The sequence below is a fragment of the Amia ocellicauda genome, chromosome 5, assembly GCF_036373705.1.
Source record: "Amia ocellicauda isolate fAmiCal2 chromosome 5, fAmiCal2.hap1, whole genome shotgun sequence".
Classification (NCBI taxonomy): domain Eukaryota; kingdom Metazoa; phylum Chordata; class Actinopteri; order Amiiformes; family Amiidae; genus Amia; species Amia ocellicauda.
The window spans coordinates 14,423,717-14,449,138 of record NC_089854.1 but is presented as its reverse complement, the minus strand read 5'-3'; the positions used below and the strand labels follow the sequence as shown (position 1 = coordinate 14,449,138).

The window sequence follows — 25,422 nt, the reverse complement described above, 5'->3', positions numbered from 1 at the left end:
AGAGTGTGTGGAGGAAAATTCCCTAGAAAACGTAAAAGGTCAAGGCAATTTCATCTGATGAGAAGACTTAATTACCGCTGTCAAGTTCATTAAGTGTTCTGAGGCGTAGGTTTCTGAATGTTATTAAGTTTTGTCATAATACACCTCATTTTCAGAAACCTCAGCAGTTCCCCTCAAAGAAGTAAGCTTGCCGTTTTCAATTAATTATCTATAGAGTTTTCAAGACACAAAATGGCCGGAGGGTTTATTTGTACGTGTCCTTCCACATGAGAGAAGAGTTACTTCTGAATTCCCTGCACAATTGAACTAGTATCTAGATGAGCATGCTTGTGTTTATCTTTGTGTTTGAGTGAAACCTCAACATTTTTAGATGCTTTCAACATTGCTTTCCATGTTGTCAGCCGTTTTAAATTAGTACAAAACTGAGAACAGAACCTTGGACATTTTTTTCCTGACACAACTGTGTGTTTTAATGAGATCACCGTAAAGGAGTCTGCTGTCATAGAATTACTGGGCTGTATTGGCGGGTCTTATAATGAGAGAGAGAGAGTGAGAGAGAACAACTTGGAGAATCTATCATCAATCTATGGCATTCCTAACAGGACCCGAGGGACATTTTAAACACCGGTAAGCCACTGTTCAACTTGGCATGTGGCATACAAGAGAAGAAAAACTAAACATTTGTACTGTGTGCCCAAATACATGATTGTTGTTCATATTGACAATAAGGCTGTGGAGAAACCGTTATTGCAAAAAAGAACCCTTTGTCAAAACTAGCAAACATTTGATTGCAGTTCAAGGGAATATATCTGTTGCCAACAAGTTGCTATTAGAGGGGGAGGGAAATAAACAGGCCTTAGTGGTAAACAAAGTATTCATTAATATTTCACTTCCAATACAGCCCCCTCTGATGATAGGTCAAATGCACAGGGCTACAAACAATTAAGGGAAGCCAACAGAAAACATATTTACACATGTAAATCCAGTTAATCCCCTTGGTATTTCCATGACTTTATTTGCACTTGTGCGTTTAGTGCTTTCCTGTTCATGATTACTCATAACGATCTGTGAGAATAACAAAGAGGAGGGGAAACGAACAGATTCCTGACCAGCATACATTTAGACATAATTTACTGCTACCCTGTAATGCCTTTCTTAGTCCTGTTCCGGCAAAACACCAACGTCAGTTTTCTAACTGGACTGGCACACGAGAGCGTTCTATATGATCTCATAGATACCCCTGAGGTCATGTGACGTGGAAGAGTTCCAACTCAACAACTTTTTCTGACAAATGCAGATATGTCCGTTTGCTCATAAATTGAAAGCTAACAGTTTGTCTGGTCAATAACTGCAATGATGCAATAAGACAAATAAAAAATAAACAGAGAGAAGTGTTTGCAATGAACAATTGTGTCCTTGGAGGCAGGGACACCATTAATTATAGCAACACAGTGCTGAGTACGCAGAGCTAAAAACCCAGAGAGTAACATTTTGGTGGTAATTTGTGGGAAAACATTTACTGACAAAACATTTTTTTTGCAGACCTGTCGATACCTCAGTCCGTGATCATAATGGGGAAAAAAAACCTGAATAAAAGGTTTGCCAACCCATTTATGATTTCTACAGGTGACCCCATCCAACTGCTGTCAAAGAGAAGCCTCTATAACTACTTATTTCCTTTGTTCAATACCTTCAGTAAATTCTATTGACCAAACTGAGATTCGAAAGAGATAGTTTACTCCACAGGGAGCTTGTTTATTGGACTAGGGAGCACTAGGCCACGTCCTTCTATTGAGTTGTACTACTTACCTACTTCGAAAAGTGATATCTGCACCAATTTTGTTAGTTTTTTATTTTTATTTTGCATTCTAATGATCAATGCTTAAAAGAAACTGTCCTGTAGCACACCAGACCTATAGCTGTGTCCATTCTTGTTGGACACATGGACAAATAACATAGAATTCTTCCACATAACGTAGAATGATGCATGCATTAGTCTCCCGTGCTTTGTGTATACTTTCTTACATTAGGTATATGCTGTACCCACATTTGAGTTAGACACCTCCACATAGTATTTTGGTATATTTTTCTATGACCTGCCAGGATTTTATGTAAAGCAAATTAATTATTAAGTTTAAGTCACCTTGGGATGGAGGTATCAACCCAAATGAATAAATAATACATAATAATAACTATTAATAGGGTGAATTAACTATGTCTACTTCAGTGGTTGCCTTTTTGGGGGTATAACCAGCTACAGAGTAAATGCAGCAGAGATAGAATCGCACTGTGGCTGAGTTGTTCCATTTTAAATTGTACCCACAGAGAGTTTATCATTGATTATCACCTTCCTTGGTATCATCAGTCTAATGGATCTATTTAGAAAGCACTTTTTACAGACAGTAGTAATTTATTTATCCAAACATCACTAGCAAATATTGTTGGGTTTTTATTTTTTCTTCATTGCAATACTAAGTATTCCAGGACTCTTTTACACCTCCATCATTAGTGCTGCCAATTGGATAATCATAGTCTCAACCACTCCGTTCGGGATTTCAGGTTTTTTGTGCAATTTGTTTTTAGAGATTGCAACTAGAAACTAAGGGTGCTATTTTCTCAGTTCCCAATTAAGAGCTTAATTAATCTGCTTTTTGGATTGCTCGATTAGTCTGATTTAATTTAATCTCTTCTTTATGCATTTTACCTAATCTATTTTAAATTACATTCATTACTTTATCCGACAACAGCTGTACATAAAAGAAAAAATATATTTTACAAAGCAACATTTCAAATCTAAATTGTGTAAAAAAAAAAAAAAAGCACAGTCAACAGTCACACAAAGAAAGGCTACAATCACACAAAAGCAAATCCCCACAAGACAACTGCTTGCTGGTACATTTTGAGCAATGATGCTATCTTGGTGTGCTGTTAATTAAAGGGAAAATCTATTAAATTGCTTTCGATCAAGGCATGCATGCAGCTACAGTTTTTAATGAAGTACGCATATTCACAACCTGCATTTCGTCACCTAACATTTACTTTGCCCTATTGCAATCATTCTGAAGCAGATGGTTCTCACCATATTAATAAAATCAAAAACAATAACTGGCAATGGATGGATTTTGTGCCAGACAGTGATCCATAAACAAGCTCTAAGATATTAACACGTTTCCTTCACCGAGAGGTCACGCAATTAAAACACTACTGAGCACGAAACGGGGCAGACACAAACACAATGTCCATATGGTAGCTGGGCATTGCTTACCACATAGGGCCTGTTGCATACAGCCCTGGAGAAGACTGAGATGTATACCACAAATATGAAAGAACTGTGGGAAATCTCCACAATTGTCTATATTTCTGGAGTACTGCCCTACATACAACTGATATCATCCTATTGAGCTATTTGAATTACCTCTCTGGAGGTGCCTAGAGATTTTTGGGTGTTATAAGGATTATGTTTGTTTTTATGCTGGAATACTGTTTAAAAATAAATAAATAAATAAAAGGCTGCTCATTTACAGTATAAAGGGTGTACCCTCAAAACCTGATTTAAATTCAACTTCAAAATACCTAATGTGGTTGTTTTCTTTCTATGTTAATACACGCCTATATGAGATCTTTCATCAATCACGTCAAGGTGTAATGTGATCCGCAGCATCTCGAGTTGTGCTGCATTAAATTCAGTCTGCAGTGTACGTGTGTGTGTGTGTGTGTGTGTGTGAGAGAGAGAGAGAGAGAGAGAGAGAGAGAGAGAGAGAGAGATAAATCATGGGTTTTGGAGGCTCAAATAGTAGATTTTTTTTGTTTTGTTTGTTAGACAATGCTGCCTTCTCCTGGCCATCCTCTGCAAAAGCACTCATTGATCCCCCTCATACAAGCAAAAGCCTAGTATGACACACCTTATGAAGTCTCCTAGGTGAGCTCTTTCATTAGCTGAGATGTTACTGACTTCTTTTCAGTCTGACAAACAGTAAACTATGTCAATATATTTACTAGACTTGTTGTAAGACATAACTGGTGTGCAGCCTTTAAATTCACAATATAAGAACAGAACGCTACGAAATGTTAATTTATGGCTAAATGTGTAAATGGATCCTGTCTTATGTGTTTGGGTCCATGTGGTGCCTGATTAGTTTCCCTATCTTCTTCCTCCCCAGGAACCCAGCTATGGAGAGATTGTTCATCTGCTTGGTCATGCTCAGCACCCCTGTGTCTGCCATGCTCTGTCCAAAGAGATGCATGTGCCAGAACCTCCTACCTTCTTACACTGTCCTCTGCGCCAAGACCGGGCTCCTGTTCGTGCCGCCCTACATCGACAGAAGGACAGCGGAGCTACGGCTAATGGATAACTTCATTACCACACTGAGGAAAAAAGACTTTGCCAACATGACCAGCCTCATCCACCTGACCCTGTCCAGGAACACCATAAGCCAAATCACCCCATACACTTTCTCTGACCTCCAAGACCTCCACGCCTTGCACTTGGACAGCAACCGTTTGACGATGGTCAATGACAGCCACTTCCAAGGGCTCATCAACCTGCGCCACCTGATCCTAAGCAACAACCAACTGCAGACCATCACTGAAGGCTCTTTTGAGGACTTCTTGGAAACTCTTGAGGACTTGGATCTTTCCTACAACAACCTGGTGGAAATCCCCTGGGACACCATCAGCAGGCTTGTGAGCGTCAACACCCTCAGCCTGGACCACAACCTCATTGAGTTCGTCCCTGAGGGCATCTTCTCCAACCTCCACAAGCTGGCTCGCTTGGACATGACCTCCAACAAGCTAAAGAAGATCCCCCCTGACCCGCTCTTCCTCAGGATCCCAGTTTACGCCAAGTTGAAAGGATCCCCCCTCACAGCTTTGGTACTCAGCTTTGGAGGCAACCCGCTGCACTGCAACTGCGAGTTGGTATGGCTACGGAGGCTCACGAGAGAGGACGATTTGGAGACCTGCGCCTCCCCTCAGGAGCTGATGGGCAAATACTTCTGGACCATCAAGGAGGAGGAGTTCATCTGCGAGCCGCCCATGATAACCAGACACACATCCAAGATGTTTGTCATGGAAGGCCAGGAGGTAAGCTTGAGGTGCAAGTCTATCGGAGACCCCGAACCCACCATCCACTGGGTCAGCCCCGATGGCAAGCTGATCGCCAACACCACAAGGACCGTCTGCTATGAGAACGGTACCTTGGACATCCTCACCACCACCATCAAGGACTCGGGCATCTTCACGTGCATTGCCTCCAACGCAGCCGGAGAATCCACTGCCCCGGTGGAGCTCATTGTCAACCCCTTCCCTTACTTCAACCCCAAACTGGAGCCTGAGCCAGGGCCATCTGACATCCCCACCTCAATCAAGTCCAACGTCACAAACTCCCGTCAGGAACAGAGGGTCACAGTGACGGAGCTGACCTCCTCATCCGCCACCATCAAGTGGCCCCCGCAGAACCACATCCCAGGGATTCGCATGTACCAGATCCAGTACAACAGCTCATCTGACGACATCCTGATCTACAGGTAAGACCAAACGTGAAAGGAAGACATCTGCTTCTTCAATTTACCCTTCTCAGCCCAAGGGGTTATAGTTGCTAATGATACTTGCTAGCTATAAGCCTTGAGCATTGCTGCGGGGGAAATGCATCCTAGTCAGGGGGTCGCTGTGCCAGAAAATAAATTAAATAAAAGGGTTAGGCATTAGACACGACTATGGAGATCAGTTACATAATAGACATCTTTATCCACACTAGAACATGTGGAAAGCAATCCCTTCAGCTATCTACTTTAATTTCCCCACTTAACAATTCACTGTGTAACTCTGCTTTGGTGTACTTTACACTGATAAGTCTCAGGTTCACAAATCCCCAGGTGCTGAATGTAAAAGAAAAAGGTTATCAGTTAAAATGTTAGTAATGACGAGGCAGCAGAGAACAAATAAGGCATACCAGGAAGACATCAAGTAACAGGAACAAAATTTCCACCTGTCACGCAAAACAAATATACATTAATAGCAAACACAGAGCAAAAAGGTAAGGTAATTCAGAGATAAAGCTTAGTCTCTGCATTTTTACCTACATAAAATCAAGAATGTCTGATTCACTGGAAAAACAAAGAGAATGGATCTCAAAGACGGGGTTGGACCTGATACGTGTTGAATTAGACATTTGAAAGAAAGAAAGAAAAAAAGGAAGAAACTAGAACCCATTCAGTCCACTTAGCTAATTAGCTTTTTTTTTGCACCTAATCAATCCCAGAATGCCATGCATCATTTTTTTTTTCAAGGATTCCAAAGAGCGACAGTTTTAACTGCATGGTTACAAAATGGATACCCCTCAAATATGTTGTTATTGCATGTTTTGTTTTTTTTGCTTTTGCTGGGGGAGGGGGGGTTGTATCCCTTGTGAAATGGAAATTAGACATTTGGAAAGAATGAATCTACTTTTCTAAACACTGACCTGAAGATCATTAAAATCCTAAAGTGAGCACAGCAGAAAGATATCAATTTTGATTACATTTCACAGTCCTCCTTTCTCTCTCCCTGGGCTGTGACAGCACCAAAGAGTAATGAACTGTATGTTTATATTACCATTCACTCCCCATGCATACATTTTTTATGTTATTTATATTGCAACACATTAGATATGGAAGAAAAATGTTTTTTGGGTTGCAGGATGCTAGTAAGCTAAATTCCGAACATACTGTCATTCTTTACCATTAAGTATAACCTTATGCTGATTCCACCCTTTCATTTTGTGTAATCTGCAGGAAAAGAAGACAATTTGAAAGCAGTTCATTAAATGGAGGCAAAATTAAGCAAAAACGCCCACTCATTATTTTCCAGCTTAATGATCTTTTCATCAAACACAGTCTGCCACTACAGCATTGATCGCATTTTGCGAGTCAAATACACATTTCTATTTTAACACAAGACAGTTATATATTTGTTAATTTATGTTTTATTATTAGGCATCTAGCTTTTGGCAGCAGTCCTATAGCATTTTCGCATTTCCTATTGCTGGTGATAATATAATTAACTTCCGGCATATCCCCAAGGATGAACTTTATTAAGCAAAATTCATACATAAATAAACACATAAAAATCACGTATGAAATGTAAATTAACTTTAATTAGGCTAAAAGTGTAGAAGAGTCACAGGGATTTGTTTATTTAAGCAATTGTACCGCAATCTAAATGCAGTTCAACAATCAATTAAACATACACAGTCCCTAGAGCCTGAATATGCAACACTTATTTATTTTGGCATATGAAAGGTGATGTTTGAGAAGGAGGGTGGATATATGTGTGTGTATGTGTATGTGTATGTGTGGGGGGGAAGGATGTGTTTAGCAAAGAATGTCTCTGACAACTTCCCAACCAGCCTACTTATAATTATTGTAATTTTTTTCCCTCACACTGAGTAACAAATTAATTAGATCTTTGCAAAGTTCCAAGCAACCCATTTGTGACAAGCTGGCAAGTAGTTGTAATTAAGACCCTGTCTATTAGACCACAAGAGTGCTAAAGTGGTTTGACACTATGTGACAACTCTCTGAATAGGTAACTGCTCCGTAGATCTGACACTGTTAAGGTGGACTAGAGGGTGGGGTGGGGGGGTAAAACCTTTCTGATTTATTTTAGAGACAGAACAGGCTAGGGAACCATAATGGTCATTATATCTGCAAAGTCAAAAGCATCTGAAGAACCAAATGGAGTGCGATAAAAGCTGCATACAACGGATCATGTATTTCTTTTTCATTTCAGTAAATTCTTAGTGAGTGAGGGGCAAATGCATTTTCTTCATCTTTTTCCAACATCATCATCTCTCATAGATGGCAAAGCATGGCCTTCTGACTCTAATGTTACAAAAGACAAGACATCCAATAAGTGTGAGATCAGCTGTTATTGGTGCTAACCTCACAAATTTACATACTGTACTCAAGTTGTATTGATGGTACACAAGAAAAGGGATTTATCAATGGTGAAGTGGCAGTGATCCTGTAACTTAATATAAATATCAGCTGAAGAACTTGGATGTGAGGCAGATCACCTCTAAGAAGTTGCGGCTGCTGAGGACTTGCAAAGGAAATCAATAAGAATTGAAATTGAAGACCTTGACACAGCAGGTACCTCTAGAGCAACTGAACTATTTAACACAAATTATATATATATACAGTGAGGGAAAAAAGTATTTGATCCCCTGCTGATTTTGTACGTTTGCCCACTAACAAAGAAATGATCAGTCTATAATTTTAATGGTAGGTGTATTTTAACAGTGAGAGAAAAAAATCCAGAAAAACGCATTTCAAAAAAGTTATAAATTGATTTGCATGTTAATGAGGGAAATAAGTATTTGACCCCTTCGACTTAGTACTTGGTGGCAAAACCCTTCTTGGCAATCACAGAGGTCAGACGTTTCTTGTAGTTGGCCACCAGGTTTGCACACATCTCAGGAGGGATTTTGTCCCACTCCTCTTTGCAGATCCTCTCCAAGTCATTAAGGTTTCGAGGCTGACGTTTGGCAACTTGAACCTTCAGCTCCCTCCACAGATTTTCTATGGGATTAAGGTCTGGAGACTGGCTAGGCCACTCCAGGACCTTAATGTGCTTCTTCTTGAGCCACTCCTTTGTTGCCTTGGCTGTGTGTTTTGTGTCATTGTCGTGCTGGAATACCCATCCACGACCCATTTTCAATGCCCTGGCTGAGGGAAGGAGGTTCTCACCCAAGATTTGACGGTACATGGCCCCGTCCATCGTCCCTTTGATGCGGTGCAGTTGTCCTGTCCCCTTAACAGAAAAACACCCCCAAAGCATAATGTTTCCACCTCCATGTTTGACGGTGGGGATGGTGTTCTTGGGGTCATTCCTCCTCCTCCAAACATGGTGAGTTGAGTTGATGCCAAAGAACTCGATTTTGGTCTCATCTGACCACAACACTTTCACCCAGTTCTCCTCTGAATCATTCAGATGTTCATTGGCAAACTTCAGACGGGCCTGTACATGTGCTTTCTTGAGCAGGGGGACCTTGCGGGCGCTGCAGGATTTCAGTCCTTCACGGCGAAGTGTGTTACCAATTGTTTTCTTGGTGACTATGGTCCCAGCTGCCTTGAGATCATTAACAAGATCCTCTCGTATAGTTCTGGGCTGATTCCTCACCGTTCTCATGATCATTGAAACTCCACGAGGTGAGATCTTGCATGGAGCCCCAGACAGAGGGAGACTGACAGTTATTTTGTGTTTCTTCCATTTGCGAATAATCGCACCAACTGTTGTCACCTTCTCACCAAGCTGCTTGGTGATGGTCTTGTAGCCCATTCCAGCCTTGTGTAGGTCTACAATCTTGTCCCTGACATCCTTGGACAGCTCTTTGGTCTTGGTCATGGTGGAGAGTTTGGAATCTGATTGATTGATTGCTTCTGTGGACAGGTGTCTTTTATACAGGTAACGAGCTGAGATTAGGAGCACTCCCTTTAAGAGAGTGCCCCTAATCTCAGCTCGTTACCTGTATAAAAGACACCTGGGAGCCAGAAATCTTGCTGATTGATAGGGGATCAAATACTTATTTCCTCATTAACATGCAAATCAATTTATAACTTTTTTGAAATGCGTTCTTCTGGATTTTTTTGTTGTTATTCTGTCTCTCACTGTTAAAATACACCTACCATTAAAGTTATAGACTGATCATTTCTTTGTCAGTGGGCAAACGTACAAAATCAGCAGGGGATCAAATACTTTTTTCCCTCACTGTATATATATATATATATATGATTGTGGTCATTTATAATGTAGTAACCTACTTACAAGTAGCTCATTACAATTGCAGTACCCTAAGGAAGCTTATTAAGGCCAATTCAGAACAATGTTTAGAAGGTTTTGCTGCAAACATTTTAGGTGGTTAGCAACCTCAACCAACAGATGACAGTGCATCTAGCCTAGGGGAAGCAAAAACATTATGTAACACACAGCAGGGCAGACATATTCAAAAACTCAACATCTGTGGTTATGATGATACCCTCTCTGAAGAGCCAGTCAGAGAGAGAGAAACAGCAGCTGCCAGAGGCTCCAACAATAAAAGCTGCAAAACAAAAGAGCATTTCTTAAAACATACCATCCGTAGGTTAACCTCAACCTCTCATTCCTTGTGTTCCATCTATTCTATTGAGGTTACCAGGAGGTTCCTGGGCCAGTATATTCAGAAAACTACCTGCAGTCATTTCTCATTCCCTCCTTTTGTTCTAACCCACCAGCCTTTTGTGTTTCACACTGATCGTGATAAATGAACCAACCTCTGAACCTTAGAGACCACGCAGCAACCACCTTCAGCCTTTTGTACTGTGAAGATCAAATATAACGCCATGCTCTGTATCGAGATGAACAATTCTTAGTTCTCATCTTAATGCTTAAGTCAAAGCACAACAGCATTGAAACCAGGCTCCCGAAACCTCTGACTTTGACCGTAACACCTTTGTTGTTAACTTTAGGTGTTAGAAACATGTTGCTGCAGAGTACAAAAAAGCCTGGGAAATGATCACAACAACTGCACAGTCAGCAGAGGATTAACTTACACAGAACATCAAAAAATGATTACCAACGAGAGAAAGCAATTGTTTGTTTGGTAGCTTATTGATTCCCGGGTCTCTGCCCTTTCTGATAAGTCTCAGAGAATCAGCTTCCACAATATTGGTTAGGCAATATCTTCAAAAGAACCACAACTCTTTGTATAAGGAATGTCTCACTTTTATACATGTACTTTGGTGTTAGTCTTCTGGTTGACTTGGAAGAATAAATTATAACTACATAGCAATGCACAAATATACACATAGTACAGCTCCTCATCTGTCTGGTCTCCTTGACCATTATGTATCCCACACTTTTGTTGTGGGTCAAAGGCAAAAATACTGCAGGTGCCTGGAGCATGCCTTCAACCATTTTGCTTCAGAAGCTTCTGCAGTTGTGCCCTTAAGGCCTAGAGTGCCATCCATGAAAATCCCTCCAATTCAAAGACTTCAATTGCGCCCTTCACCCAGTTGCTGAAATCCCACCTGTTCAGAATTGGTTTTGAATGTGCATCTGTTTAGCTTGCAATGAAGCAACACCACATTGTGTAGCAGTTGGAGTCATTCCATGTTTTAACATCTTAACCAAAAGTGGGTGCTGGCTATTTCAAGGTAGGCTGACATGCTCAGTGAAACAAATATACATAGAAAACTATTTATTCAGAGCAAAAGCCTACTGAACTGTTATTCAATATGGGGTTTATTTCTAGAAATGTTGAATCAGTCTCTTCTGCTTTGCTTTTCTCTTGACGCATTGAATTTTGGCGTTACCAGGATGATCCCCGCGACCACCCGGGTATTCCTGCTCAGTGACCTGGCCTCCTCAAGGGAGTACGACCTCTGCATCCTAGCAGTGTACGACGACGGGATCACCTCTTTGACGGCAACCAAGATGATCGGCTGCGTGGGCTTCACCACGGAGAAAGAGTACCGCCAGTGCCGTTCCATTCACGACCAGTTCCTGGGCGGTACCATGATCATCATCATCGGGGGCATCATCGTGGCCTCCGTGCTGGTCTTCATCTTCATCCTGCTCATGAAGTACAAGGTCTACAACAACCACTACAAGCAGAAGCAAGCCAAGGTGAGCAATGTATGCTCGCAGACCAACGGCAGCCACAGCGGCGGGGGGGGGGGGCCCTCTGGCTCGGGGGGCAAGTCGGCCGACAAGTACGACGTGCAGACTCAGGAGAGCTACGGCGGGCCCATGAAAGGGACAACGGTGGTGGACTTGAACCCCGATTATGGGAAAACTGTTACCGAGGATGACGCCAGTTCACAATAACACCGGGAGCCTCCCCCCACCCCCGCCCACATCCACAACCCCACCCCACCCTTTCCCCCCCCCGGCGTTCAGTTTCCTGCTGCCTTACGAAGGATTATCAGGTGTCCAAGGTGAGGCTGGTATTTTTGAGTGTTGAACCAAGGTTTGTACACTTGGCTGATTTTATGATTGTTAGCTTATGACAGCTACTCAGGCAATTATCACTGAAGTTATGATAAGAAAATGCACAGCCACTAGTTCTTTAACATGGAATATACCAAGGGAATGGTTCCAGGAGGCAACCTGTAAGTTATTTAGTTATCCAGCTTATCAAGTGTTTAAACAGTCAAATGTAAAACCATATGATATTTCTTCTCAGATCAGAATCATTCAAAAGATACTGGGGTTATTCCCTTGGTACTGGAGATGATTTATGGTTAGCCGACAATGAATTGCTGCTGTGCTTCATCTCAGAGTTGGTTCTTTCATGTTTCTTCATTGATTCACCTGGAAAACTGAGACTTTTATTTTCCCCTTTTTTGTTGAAGACAAAGTAATGCTAATGGAGGTTTAGGAATTCATTTTGAACCATACATATATACATTTCAATAATTCAACAAAAGAAATGTCAATGATGTTTCAATTTTTGTGAATCCCGTGCAGGAATTTTCCAATGAGAGCAAGATGAATGAAAATATGTTTCCACAGTACCTCACTCGCCGGCTCTGAATGAATTTTATATGAAAGTATTTAAAGGAAAAAAGAAACATTCGGAAGTTCACATGGCATACTGAGAAAGAAAGAAAAAAATACCCATTTCATCCAGAGCAACACACTCCAACACACAATATAATGTAAATCTATCACTGCAGTTGCCAAGGGCTGAATATATGGGAGACCCCTAGTCGTGTAATGGGCTTGTGTGATGTGGTTGGAAATAAAGATATGTGTGGGGACCAGAGTAAAGATCGCTTTCATAAGAACACACTGTTTCACTTCAAGAAGTATAACGAAAAAGCTATTTGTATTGCTATATATATGAACTCCTGAAATTGGAATAACTCACTTCCTGCTACGGGAAACAACCACTACCGTAAAAATAAAAAATAAAAACACAGTGCTAACTCATTTTTTTTATTATAGCAGCTTGATAAACAACCTACTGGTACTTCCCCTATTAACTATGTTTAATATATAGCGTTTTACACTTCTTCACGTTTTCCATTTCCTAATAGAAATGTATCTGATGGGATTGCTCCATAACCTTCTACTCTCTCTAATAAATCTAGCAATTCCCCCCCCAAAACATTTTTCAAATGCTTGAATTTAATCTTGCTGCAGGCATCGCCAGGGAATTCCTCTCTCTCCCATCTCAGGGATTACAGTTAGTCATTACAGTTCAGTCGTCTGGCAGAAAATGGTGTAGCTCACATTTCCTTTAAAAAAAATCAACATGGTAAAATATTAAGGCTATTTTAATTTCCTCATTTGTCTTGAGATACCTTTAGAGAATATGGCTTAGTTTGACTGTAATTCTAAAAGCTCTATCCATATATATGAGTTACCACAACAACATCAGATCTCTGCAGAAACCCTTTGTGGGGAATTTAGCTGAATTTAGAGAAAGCCAGGCTGGGTTCTCCTATGAGATGAAGAAGGAAAGAAACGAGAGCTAGATTAATGAGCTAGAGACCGGGACAATCAAAGAGGTAGAATGCATGCAGCACAGACATGAAACAGCTGATGCAGGAATCAGGATTTATGAAAATAAGCCCACTGTCTAATAAATACATTCACTGTCAGTTGGAAGAAAAGTGAATTCAAAAGTTAACTGAGATCAATTTAAGGAAGGGGAGGGACCAGGGGGTGAGTCTGGAGATGTCTCAGAAATGGACTGCGAATCCCCTATTTCCCAGGAAGCAACTGAGAATCGCCATCCTCTCCAGTGTGCATTGTAGTGAAATGATGCAGGTATTCTAGCAGTATGACAGCAGAAAACAAAAGATGGTGTAATTAATGTCACAGGCGGCAGTGCGTGAAGTAAATAGCACCTGAGCCAGATGTTTAGCCCAACAGGTGATAATTTGAGGATCTTGTTTGTGTCACTCTACAATTTCAGCTGATTGGATTAGCAACAAAATACCAGGGATCGGTGCGGTTTGTTACCACACCACATTATAGCGGTCTCCATTAGCTGTTTTTTGTTGTTGTTGTTTTTATGTTTATTTTTTTAGTTGTGCGAGTTGCCTAGAATTTGTTAATCATTAACAAGGAGATAGCGGATACCACACTGCAAAATACACAAGCAATGGTATTTCTCACAGGTAGGACATCAAATCCAGAAGTAAAGTCTGCATTTGTGGAGAGAGGATAATCCACTTTGATTGTCATGGAAAAATGTCCAAGATGATGAAATCTTATAATTAAACACATGAAAGGAATTAGGGAAAACCGGTCTGAGAGTGTCAATGGGGGGGCTGACTGAAAATTACCATCAAATATTGAGGAAAATATCAGTGGATGACTCCAATAACTTTAACCTGGGTGATCTCTCTGAACAGCAGGCAAATAATTAGTAGCTGGAATCCGCAAGTCAGCATAGCTAATTATCACAAAACAAATATGGAAAGTTACAATTGTTTTGAATATTTTCAAAAGAGTATGTCTTTTAGAAAAAGGCTTTCTCAGCATCTGTCTGAATATTGCAATGCCAAGACAAACACAAAGCAACTGAAGTTCCTCAAAAGAATTCCCCAAATGCTTATAATTTCACATGCAAAGCGGAGGTAAAACATTGATAGATGAATTGCTAATATACAGATATATAGATTAATATACATGTAGTGATATATAGATATACACAAATAATTGGTCTAATCCAGCAAGTTGTTAGCTAGGTGCATAATTATAAAACAAACAAAAAATTGCCTTAAGAATTAAGTAATCGATTCTCCTTCTACTGAGGAACTCTTATAGAATGTACCTCAACAGTGTATTAATTATGCTCTCATATCACATATCATATTGCAGTCTGCATTTCAACAGCAGATTCTTTAGCACCACAGTTGTAAAGAAGAATGGCAAACATACTGCCTGAATAACATTCACGCATCACCTGTTTTGCTCAATTGTTTTTTGTTTTGTCTTGCCTATTTTTTTGTTTCAGATTCTCGAGTAACTCAGGCAACAACACTGAACTGGCAGAAGCAATTTTAAAGTGGTAAGTTTCCCACAGATTGCATGACTAAAGATTGTAATACTAAATCTCTGGCAAGGCCTGTTGCTCTCCTGATTGGTTCGAACCCTTTGAGAGGTTTTGCTTTTAAATAATAAAGTGGAACGTATGACAAGAGCACCCTCTTTTGGCAGCAAATTAGATTTTAAACACCCTAAAATACACTCACGGCCTAAGGAGTGTGGGCCTAATTCCTGCTGGAGTCCTGCTTGTTCATTAGAACAAATTCAAGCCATTTACATCAAACAAAGTCTCCATGGGAACATTATTTTGATATCCATTTCAACACATTCACTGATATTTGCAAGCTTTAAAGACACCGCCCTCTCTCGGGTTTTGAGATTTCATTAACTGGGGCAAAAAAAAGGAATTGAAGCATAATAAATCATACATTTTGTAGGTTTGACCAAATGCACAGAACAAAACACAAAAAACACAGACAAAATACATTTTGTTTTAAAACAAGTGTACTGAACCCTGCATTTTAGGACTTAGAATAATTCACTTCACTGCTTCCCTCCCAAAATGAGTAACTATAAAAAAACAAATGTTTGCTTCTATTCAGGTATAAGAGTCCACATCTACAGAGGGTGAAAAGACAGCTCCAGGATGAGATTTTAAATAACAAAATTGTTGTTTCATTCTCTGGATTACAGACAGACGCTGCCATTCTGCCCACATTGCTGCATATTTTTGTTTGTTTTTTCCTGACATAACCTAATTCTGGATTCCTGGGATATATAATTAACACACATTTGCTGGAATATAGCACTTGTGAATCCTCATGATAAGGTTTCCATACAGCACTCCAAAAATAAAATAAAAGCAGCGTGGAACAATAATACAAAGACGAACAATAAGACACTTCCCAATTTTCTGGAATATATTGCTGCACACGTTCTTAAAGTACTGTCATCTGAAGTATTGGAATAAATACAAATGGAGTACAGGTGTGAGGCTGGTAGATGGTTCCAGCTGGAATCTTGCTATTGTCAAGAAGTCATGCCAAGACAGTCTGGGGTATATGATTCAAACACGGAACCAGGAGCCGCTCAGAGCTTTGAATGTGCAAGGATAATTGATTTTGCTCAGCAGGAAATCTGAAATCTATTTCAGAAGCACCTTGAAGTGTGTTTTTTCCCCCCTCTCTCTTTCACACCGAGGAGCTTCTGACGACGTCTGCATTGCACTGTGTTGCACAGAGTGAATTTAGGGCACTTTATAATCCTCTTCTCTTCTTTCCTTTTCTTTCTTTTTTTCTCCATGGATAAACAATGCTACCATCACGAAATCTCAAAGGAAAGGGGATAATAAATAAAACATCATAAAAAAATAAATTTTAAAAATGATTTGTGAGCTGTAACTTTCTGAACTTGGATTTGCAGATGTGGGAATGATTTCTATTTTTAGCGTGGTGAAAATTATTTTAAAAGATGCTACAATTTAAGTTCAATATAAAAAATAAAAAACTTTACACAATCACAAAATGAACAAATACTGTACATACAGGTGATCCCCAACTGCACTGTCATATTGTGTTGTTTAATCTCATTTTGGGTTGTTGGTTTAATGGTTTACAATGAAGAACTGATGCAAATAATACAAAATAGAACAAACAAAAACAAAAAAAATGTTCTACATAACGACAGGAAGCCGAACAAGTAAGGACGGAAGATTTTTTTTTTTTTTTTTTTTAAGAAAATGTAAGTATTTGTATGTGAATTACACCTCTGGCCATTGGATATCCATATTTTTTTGGTTATAAATATGAAAACACAATAACAAAAATTGACAGATTGAATTTTATGCTTTCATAGGTATAAGATGTGGATTTATATAGAAATAAACTATTTTTCTATAAGAGATTTGTAACAGGACTATTTAATTATGCAATTTATAATGAACAAACCGAGCTGGCAATCAGACAAAGACCCCAAGGTGCTTGCCATGGTACAAATTAGAGGTTAAAAGCCCAGTCAGAAACTGTCAAAAGACATATGCGACTCATACAACGTTTCATAAACACAGCCATTCTCCACACAAGAGAATCCTACCAGATTTGGGGGTCAAATGTAGACATCTGATGGGAAAGATGCTGCACAAGTATATAATTATTCAATGTAGAGAACAAATTGAAAAACAAGAACAAATTCAAAAACAGCACAATGTGACCTAGCAACATAACTGTCATCCAGAAAGGGTGGATCCATAAACAAAGGGCTTCCACATCAGTGATTGGAGCATCAGCCTGTCAATCACTGTGTTGCAGAGCCATGTGGATAGAAGAGTAGAGCACGTGTGCTGACTTGGCCTAAGAATATAAAGTCACTTTGCTCTTGTTTTTACACAGTGACCAATGCAGTACATTTTAAACACGATGAATATTTTTAAAATCTCTTGATTTAGTAATGTAATGACTAATTATGATCATACTGTTTGTAGTACTATGAACAACCTGCTCAACAAAAATATACAAACAGATTTACTCTATGCAAGCAAGAGAAAAGTGAGTATGTGGTTAGGTCAGGTCTCTGTATGCTGTATTCATCTTTCCAGAACGTTATAGGTAGGTTGTCCCTCCAGTCAGTGATGTGGAAACTGTTATGTAACTACCCTATCAATGTAAGGTTAACCAATGTAAGGTTACACACACACACACACATTCTGACACACCCCAAAAACTGCAGTATTCAAGCTATGTATTTAGAATTGAAACTGATTTCTTCCACCAGTGCCCTTTTTGCCTCCTCAAACAACTGTGACTAGACTATGGTTCAGAGCCTTTTAAAGGGCAGTAGATATGAAATCATTCAGATAAAATCGCATGAAAAAATAAAGAAGGAGTGGTTTCATTAAAGGTTCAGAAGGCTGTCTTCAATGTATTATTGTGGTAGCATAGTCTCAACACTAGATGTCACCAGCTGCTTTATGCCAAAAACAGTGCCTGCTGTTCAACACTGTGACACAGAAAACACAGCCGTACAGCATGGCTGACCTATGCAATTCTATGCATCACAACATAAACTGGGGAAGTATAACCTTCCTGTTTACAATACATGAATAATAATAATCAATAAATGATTTGATAAAAACTAAACGTGGTCTCAGATTCATGGGTGTATAGGTAAGCAATACATTAGGATGGGAACAATGTTTCTTGCCAAGATCTTAAAATATGTTATTGTTCTTCTTAAACACAATATAGCACTGCAGGCCAATCTCATAGCAAAGAAACAGTAAACATACAAATGATCGACTAGCAAATTGTATTTATATATTAAAAAATCTCAGATTATATACTATATCATTATGCACACTTCAAATCTTTATTATCCCATACACAGTACCTGTCTTTTTAGGAATAAGTTATGAGAATACAAATTTGTAAAGATTCTGAAAACATATGTTCATATATATCACTTTGAATGTTCCTTCAAAGGAATTTATGTACTGGGATTCTGTCTGTTCACATTGGTTTTAAATCTTGATATCTAAACACACACACATAAAGAAGGTATATGCATATGGATACATACAAATACTTTCCCCAGAAGATGGCTGATATTCTGAGCAGTAATTGCTGACTAAAAAAAAACATACATTTACTACTATAATGCCAGTAATTGTCAAGAAAAATATTCTCCCATCAACAGGGATTCCCCTAATGAATCCTTAAGTACTGTTTACATGCAGTTGACAGTAATACACCAAATCTCCTTTCTCTTTACCATTTCCAGACTGAGACAGACAGCAAAGCAAAATATTTACTGTGCATCTCTAGTACAAAAGGCCTCTTCAACACAGAACACTGTCAAAAGCATTGGATAGGGAAGGGGCTGCAATTGCAACATACTGAGAAAAAAATAAATAAAACATTACAACAATTGGAGGAGAAAAATGCTTTTAGACTCACCATTACAGTTTACAACAGAACAGATCTCTCCTGTGGAACTAATGAAGAAAAAGTAATTGAGCAAACACTTTCAATCACAAACATGTTTTCAAGTCTTACCATCGTACACGTAAACCAAATTATATAATATATATATATATATATATATATATATATATATATATATATAGTTATGAATGTTATTTAAATAAATTGGTTGTAAGCGAACATAAAAAGGAAATCCACACTGAAGACTTACTCCAGTTGAAATCCTGTGTGCCTTTTTCAACCTGGTAAGAAAATCTGAATCTCACAAATGGGAGTTTTATTTGAAATACAAAACCTTAGTTATGAGGGAAACAAGTGATATTTAAAGTACATATGCTTCTTAACATGGGAATATACCATCTTATACACAGTGCAGCTCGAGAACCATTTGTTCAAAACATATGTACTTACTCAAATCCAATGTTGGAAAGAGTTTATCCTTGCTTGACATTAACTTTCTGATCAGCCGTCTACAAGATGTTTCTCTTATTGTTATTATGGCAGGGACTTATTACAGATTACATATAAAAAAAAACATAAGCACTAATAAAATAAAATCATACATGAATGTCCATGTTCTTCTGCTCTCTCTTCCAAAGTAATATCAAGGGGAGATATTTCATAACGTTGATATACTAATGTAGATTGTTTATTCCAGCTTTCCCTTACACCATTACATGCATTCAAATGTTCGGACACATCCTTTAGTTATGCAGGAACAACGAATACTGGACTCATTACGATACATAGATTTGAGAACTAAACACGCTGAAAGAGATGCAGTCCAGTTATTAAAAAGAAATATGTATTATTGACTAGCCTCCAAACTAAATACAGTAAAAAGACAATGACTGAACTGTTTAGATATTTAAAACTTCTTACTAAAACTTGGAATTCACATTTAAATGAATAGCTTTAAAAGAGCATACATAACCAGTGATATGTTATTATGAATTAGTATTATGTATTTATTGGCAGACACGGCAGACACCCTTATCCAGGGAGACTTGGTTACACAAGCATTACAAAAGTGTAGCAAAACAATTAAATACAAAGTACAATTTAAGTACTATTAATTAAAAAATACAAAGCACACATCCCACATCAAATGCAGACATGATGCAGGGAAGTCCTAGCAAAACGCTGAGGGATGGGACATAGGAGAAATCAGTGACCTACAGGAGATCTAATAATGTGTAAGTAAGCAGGAGCATAACGAAGTCATAGTTACATAACATGCAAAATGTGCTGAACAGCTCAAGAGAATACACTGCTACATTACAAGTACAGTCGGAACAGAGGTGTCTTGAGTAATCGCCAGAATGTGGTCAGGGACCCTACTAACAAAAGAGTGTGGTGGTACAGAATTAAAAGTCAGAACTGTAATATTGTATAGACTACAACTTTTGTAAAGCTCCCAGTAATGAAAACTGAATGAGGGTTAAGGCAAGTACCTCCTAAAATATTTAACCTTTACCCCAATGGGTCAAACCATTAATGAATATGTTGGCTGGTTTCTTTCTTGTTAGGATTATCTTGGTGGATTATTTCAGATTCCACTTTCTGTGCTACAAAAATAAGTGTGTGCAATGGACTCATAATAAGGGCATTCAACCGATTACTTGCAATGTTCAGTCACTGAGTCAGAGAGCCAGGCACAAGGAAGTTGGGTTGTGGTAGGACCCCTGTGTGATTTTGGGAAAGCCTGAGGTTGCAGTTTCTGAAGGGGATTAAAGAAATTAAAATAAATAATACAGAAGAAAAGTATAACAAGTGGTAGTTGGCTTGCAAGCCAGATTAGTAGTAAATTGTGGTCTTCTCTCTGCTAATAAACTTGGTTCCCAAACTTCGGTTGTGCTTTATGTTTAAGATCAATTATTTGTATTTCTAAGATGTAAATTCAAAAGTCCTAAATACACTAATACAGAGTTAAAACATACATCAGTTGTTAATATGCAGGTTAGAAGTTGTTCTTTTTTTTTTCTTGTTGGCAAGACATATTTAAGAGCACAATTTATGCCATGTTGATTAATGCCACACTGGAAGTCTATTTTGGCCTGTGTTATGCTGTTATTACATTTGTGTATATACATATGGGGTTCAACATCATAAAGCAATCATTTTAAACCCAACCTCTTAATTATAGATAACAAAAGCCACCTTTTTCATAATGAAAAGCTCAATTTATTGTTTCATAACATACTTTTTACATCCACTCCAATGACACCATACAAAGAGAAGATAAACCCTACTTGTGCCATTCAAAAAAGCAATTCCTGTCCACAATAAGGCACAGTGGTACATCACACGCTTTGCAATGCCAAGGTGTTTTGGATGATTTGCATCTGCCACATTTCAGCCTTCCAAATGAGGCTTTCTTGGACTTATCGACAGTTGAAGTGTCCACCAACGGTTCAGGTAAGTGTTTAGTTATTCCTACAGAAGGTCTGGCGACGGGAAATCTCTCTCCACAGAGTTCAAAACAGAGGTTCTGACGGAAAAACCTTTGGCTCTCTGGTGCGATTCCACTCAGCTCTGAAATCTCCTTGTAGAGCAAATATGCATTGACGACAGCAATGTCAATGAAATGGAAGAAAAAGGATTTGTACCACAGCCTAGTTTTGTGCAGCACAGTGTAGTACTGTATCAACTGATTGGACAAGTCCACCCCTCCAACAAACTGGTTGTGCTGCTTTACAGCCGTGGGTATATTGACTTTTTTTGTTTCACATTTGCCATCCTTTGATTTGACTCTCTTTCGTGTCATCTCTCCGGAAAAGGCGTTATGGATGGTAGAGCAAAACGATAACTCCCGGCAGTCCATCCACTTCACAAACAACAGAGACCCTCTCCGAATCCACCGGATACTGCCCCTTTCCGATTGTTTCGTCATGGCATTCTGTTTCGTCTGGGGAAAGCATTTTTGGTTTTCTCTCATGCTGCCACAAGCCACAAACCTATTGCAGTACAGGTCCTGAAACAGCTCCGAACTTGTGTAAAAGTTGTCACAGTATAGCCGGTAACCTTGCCCGAGATAGGATGGCTGCATCAGGCCCATTACAGCATCATAACTTGGTCCTTTCTCAGTTGACGCTGACTTGGCCGTGTGAATGTTGAAATGGCAAGTGTAGCCGTTGCTGGAGTCAGCCAATACATACAACTTGTAGCCCCATTTACTTAGCATGTCTTTCTTGTATTGGGAGATGGTGGATCTCGAAACAACTACTCTTTGATCGATGCTGACATTCTGCCGCGGCTGATAATACGCCTTGCAAGCCATCTGCATGCGATTGAAAAGAGGGCGGATTCGAAACAACGGGTCATATTGCGGGGTGTGCCGCTGCCGGTCGTTCTTTTCATCTTCGTCCGGGTCGCTCATCTGGAGATTCCACATGATGGTTCGAAACCGAGATCTAGACATGAAGCTGTTGCAGAAGGGGATCCTGAAGGACTCGTCGTTGGTCCAGTAGTCTGTTACGGAAGGCAGTCTCGCAATCCCCATGGCAATGACGACAGCCAGGAATATGTAGAACTCGCCCGGCTCCACCGGCTTCCACTTAAATTTTCTTCCTCTTTTCTTTTGTTTTATGCCCTGTTTGGTAGTGTTGGTACACAGAGTATCGACCACTTTGTTTGAAAAGAACAGCTTAAAAAGATCCACTCTGGAGTAAGTCTTGGAGATGCTCAGCTGAATGCCGGGAGTTCTTGCTGGGATAAACTGGGGCTGAATCGGAGCTTCGTCTTTGGTGGTCTCCATATTCCACGTCTCTGCAGAAAGATCTATGGTGGGTGTTGGTGGTGGCCATTCTTTTTCAGGGTGCAGGATTTGAGATTCAGGCAGCGGACTGGTTAAGAAGGAGGAGTGCAATGGGGGAGAACTTGAGGTAGGGGAGGAACTTGAGGTAGAGGGAGATGCAGAAACTGCTGAGGTGCATTTGGGCTTTAATGGTCTCTTTCTGCCAGCTGGGCGCTTGACACGTTTTGCTGGCAGCTGGGAGGTAGGGGAGGAGGGAGGCGATGATTTGACTTTGACAAAGGGAATAGTTTCGGTAGAGGTAGAGATTGAGATGGGGGGTGAGGTAGAGTTAGGGGGTGGGATGCAAATTCTTCTTCTTTTCTGTTTTGGAGTGTCCAATTCTTCTTTCACTTCATCTTCCAATTTACTGCAGAATAAAGCACACACAAAAAAAAGGATTTAATGGTTTGATTAAAGTTGAACTGCCAAATAAATCAGTACAAACACACCATCTTACCATCTCTTACCAGACACTGCACTGTGGACAAATATTTGGCAGGCACCTCTCCCCCTCCCCCTATCCACACCCAAGTATACTGAGTTGAATTGTGCATTAAACTGGCATTTGTAAATTACTGCAACATGTTTTATATACAACAGATCGGCTTTCTATACCCGGGTGGCAGGTATTTGTATTACGCTTTCCTTATTTAAATCAACAACCTTCTAGTTGTCACATTATCACATGATGCAGAACACACTCTCTCTCTTGACACAGAAGTACAATGGGAAAACAACGCAACTGATGGGTTTCAAATTAAATAATAAATATAGGCAGTTTTAATTGACTTGCTGATGCACAGTGCAATACTACTACTACTACTACTACTACTACTACTAATAATAATAATAATAATAATAATAATAATAATAATAATATGTGCCTTTTGGTCACATAGGCCTAGTAATCGGGAAGATATTTTGCAGCTCGACCGTAAATTAGCAACTGACCCGAGCACAGTCCGATCCTGTGGAAACTGCAGTATATCAAAATAACGACATTTTCTGCAATATACCAATTGCAATTAGGCCTACATGTAGATCAATAAATATGTATACTCACATTACCAAAATAGTATTCGGTTCTTCGGCTGAAGTCTGATTATCATCGCCCTCATCGTTAACGAGATCAAAGGTATCGGGCTCTTTTTTAATCCCCTCGAAAGGCTCTTCTTTAAATACAGGTTCCCCTTGTTGTGGCGTGGCCATTTTTCTGTTTTTCCAAATAATTTGACTAATGATTAAAGACCTAAACAGGCTATACTTTCTTACTAGTTTAAACCTTCCGAATGGCAATACACATTCCCTCTCACAGCCCGGATTTCTATCGCGAGAAATGAGCAGTGACGCATCCCGCAGCGCCGGGAAATTATTTACATGGGGGAGCTGTTTCCCGATTGCCCAAATAACCTTCTCTCAAGACACGTGGATTAATGTGGATTCGCTATAGTTTTTAGTGGCTGCTGGTAAATTATAAAATTGTAATATTTGCCAATTTGAAATGGAGGTTGAGATTTTCTCTGCTGGTTTTCTCTGCTGGTTTGCGTCATCACAGCGCGTCCCCCAGTCCAGAACTAATGCATTCTGGGTATTGACGTTTTTCTAGGGATATCATTGGAAAGCTTCGATTCTTTATATTATCGTATTGCTAAATAAAGGCCTAACTAAAATTACAAATAATAATTACAGGAAAAAATAAAGGTAGTTGCATCCAATATCCATCAATTTAAATATATTTTAGGGTCTGTTCTATGATGATGGTGATAATGACGATGATTATGATGATGATGATGCTGCTGATGATGATGATGATGATGATGATACCTAATAATAATTCAATGTTGTTGGTTTCCATGGTCATTAATACAACATAACTTCATGACACATAAGCACATCTTTCGGCACAGGAATCATGATCAAACCTGTGTGAACTATACTGCACTGAACTTGCCAACTGGCATCATAAGAAGCTGGCTCCGCAGTGCATCAATGTCTTTGCCCCTTCTTTGGCACAGTGTGGTTTTCATGGTGTCATTATTTAAAAATATTATTTTTCCTGTACATTTACCTGCAGTCTGCAAATCAAATGTTTTCGATTTTATATGGTTATTAACATCTCTCATATTATGGAAACCATTCAAAATGGTCACTTATTCCATTTATGTTGTTTTTCATCTGATATTATTGTTTGATCAGCAGACCCATCCATTTAATAGATTGGCATAGCAAATATGTTTAAGACCTGTCAAATTGCTTGAAATAGTGTTGCTGCCATTTTACTTTTATTAATCAACAATCTCTAACAGTTTGTCACAGCAGAAGGAAGATAAATATCACAGTTTCAGACTGATAACAGTAAATCTTTGTCAGGCGTTGTCAAGATATCTAGACAGTTTAATAATAGATGAATGTAACGACACTGAACATATAATGTAATGTGCAGACAGAGTTGTTTATTGACAGCTCCTTTGCAATAGGGCTATTTTGGCACCTAGATGTGCTGTAATTGATGATTCATTATGCTCCTTCAAGAAGTGCTTATGAAATCCTTGACACTGCCTGACTGGCTTACAATGACTGTACGCTGGGATTTCCTTGCAGATATTCTTGAAGTTTGAACACAACTTC

At 39.3% G+C, this 25,422-nt stretch overlaps 2 protein-coding genes across 4 annotated transcripts in view; one reads left to right on the top strand and one right to left on the bottom strand.

Annotated features, from left to right (window-relative positions):
* Positions 1–18,155, top strand: part of LOC136749554 (leucine-rich repeat and fibronectin type III domain-containing protein 1-like protein) — an 87,060-nt gene extending 68,905 nt beyond the window's left edge. The window contains exons 2-5 of one of the 2 annotated variants that reach the window (XM_066703966.1): positions 4,161–5,525; positions 11,334–11,643; positions 14,990–15,043; positions 15,624–18,155. In XM_066703966.1, coding sequence (XP_066560063.1) covers positions 4,171–5,525; positions 11,334–11,643; positions 14,990–15,001 — 1,677 coding nt within the window. In that variant the 5' untranslated portion in view covers positions 4,161–4,170 and the 3' untranslated portion in view covers positions 15,002–15,043; positions 15,624–18,155. Of the gene's footprint in view, positions 1–4,160; positions 5,526–11,333; positions 11,845–14,989; positions 15,044–15,623 lie in introns of those variants that run through there. The other variant, XM_066703965.1, reaches the window with a different exon arrangement.
* Positions 18,156–19,940: 1,785 nt separating this feature from the next.
* LOC136749553 (piggyBac transposable element-derived protein 4) lies at positions 19,941–24,307 on the bottom strand. 2 transcript variants are annotated; one of them, XM_066703962.1, is made up of 2 exons: positions 23,858–24,307; positions 19,941–23,161 (listed from the first exon to the last, which is right to left on the bottom strand). In XM_066703962.1, exons 1-2 carry the CDS (start codon positions 24,001–24,003, stop codon positions 21,247–21,249), a joined length of 2,061 nt encoding a protein of 686 aa, XP_066560059.1. In that variant the 5' UTR covers positions 24,004–24,307; the 3' UTR covers positions 19,941–21,246. The 2 variants fall into 2 exon arrangements, with proteins under 2 accessions (XP_066560059.1, XP_066560061.1); XM_066703964.1 differs by having other exon boundaries at positions 23,863–24,307.
* Between the last annotated feature and the right edge of the window lie 1,115 nt (positions 24,308–25,422).

Excerpts from the sequence above, each read along its gene's own strand:
- LOC136749553 (XM_066703962.1), bottom strand. The coding sequence starts at position 24,003 with ATGGCCACGCCACAACAAGGGGAACCTGTATTTAAAGAAGAGCCTTTC. Across the intron at positions 23,162-23,857 it reads CCGAATACTATTTTGGTAAT|TAAATTGGAAGATGAAGTGA; the intron begins GTGAGTATACAT and ends TTTATTCTGCAG.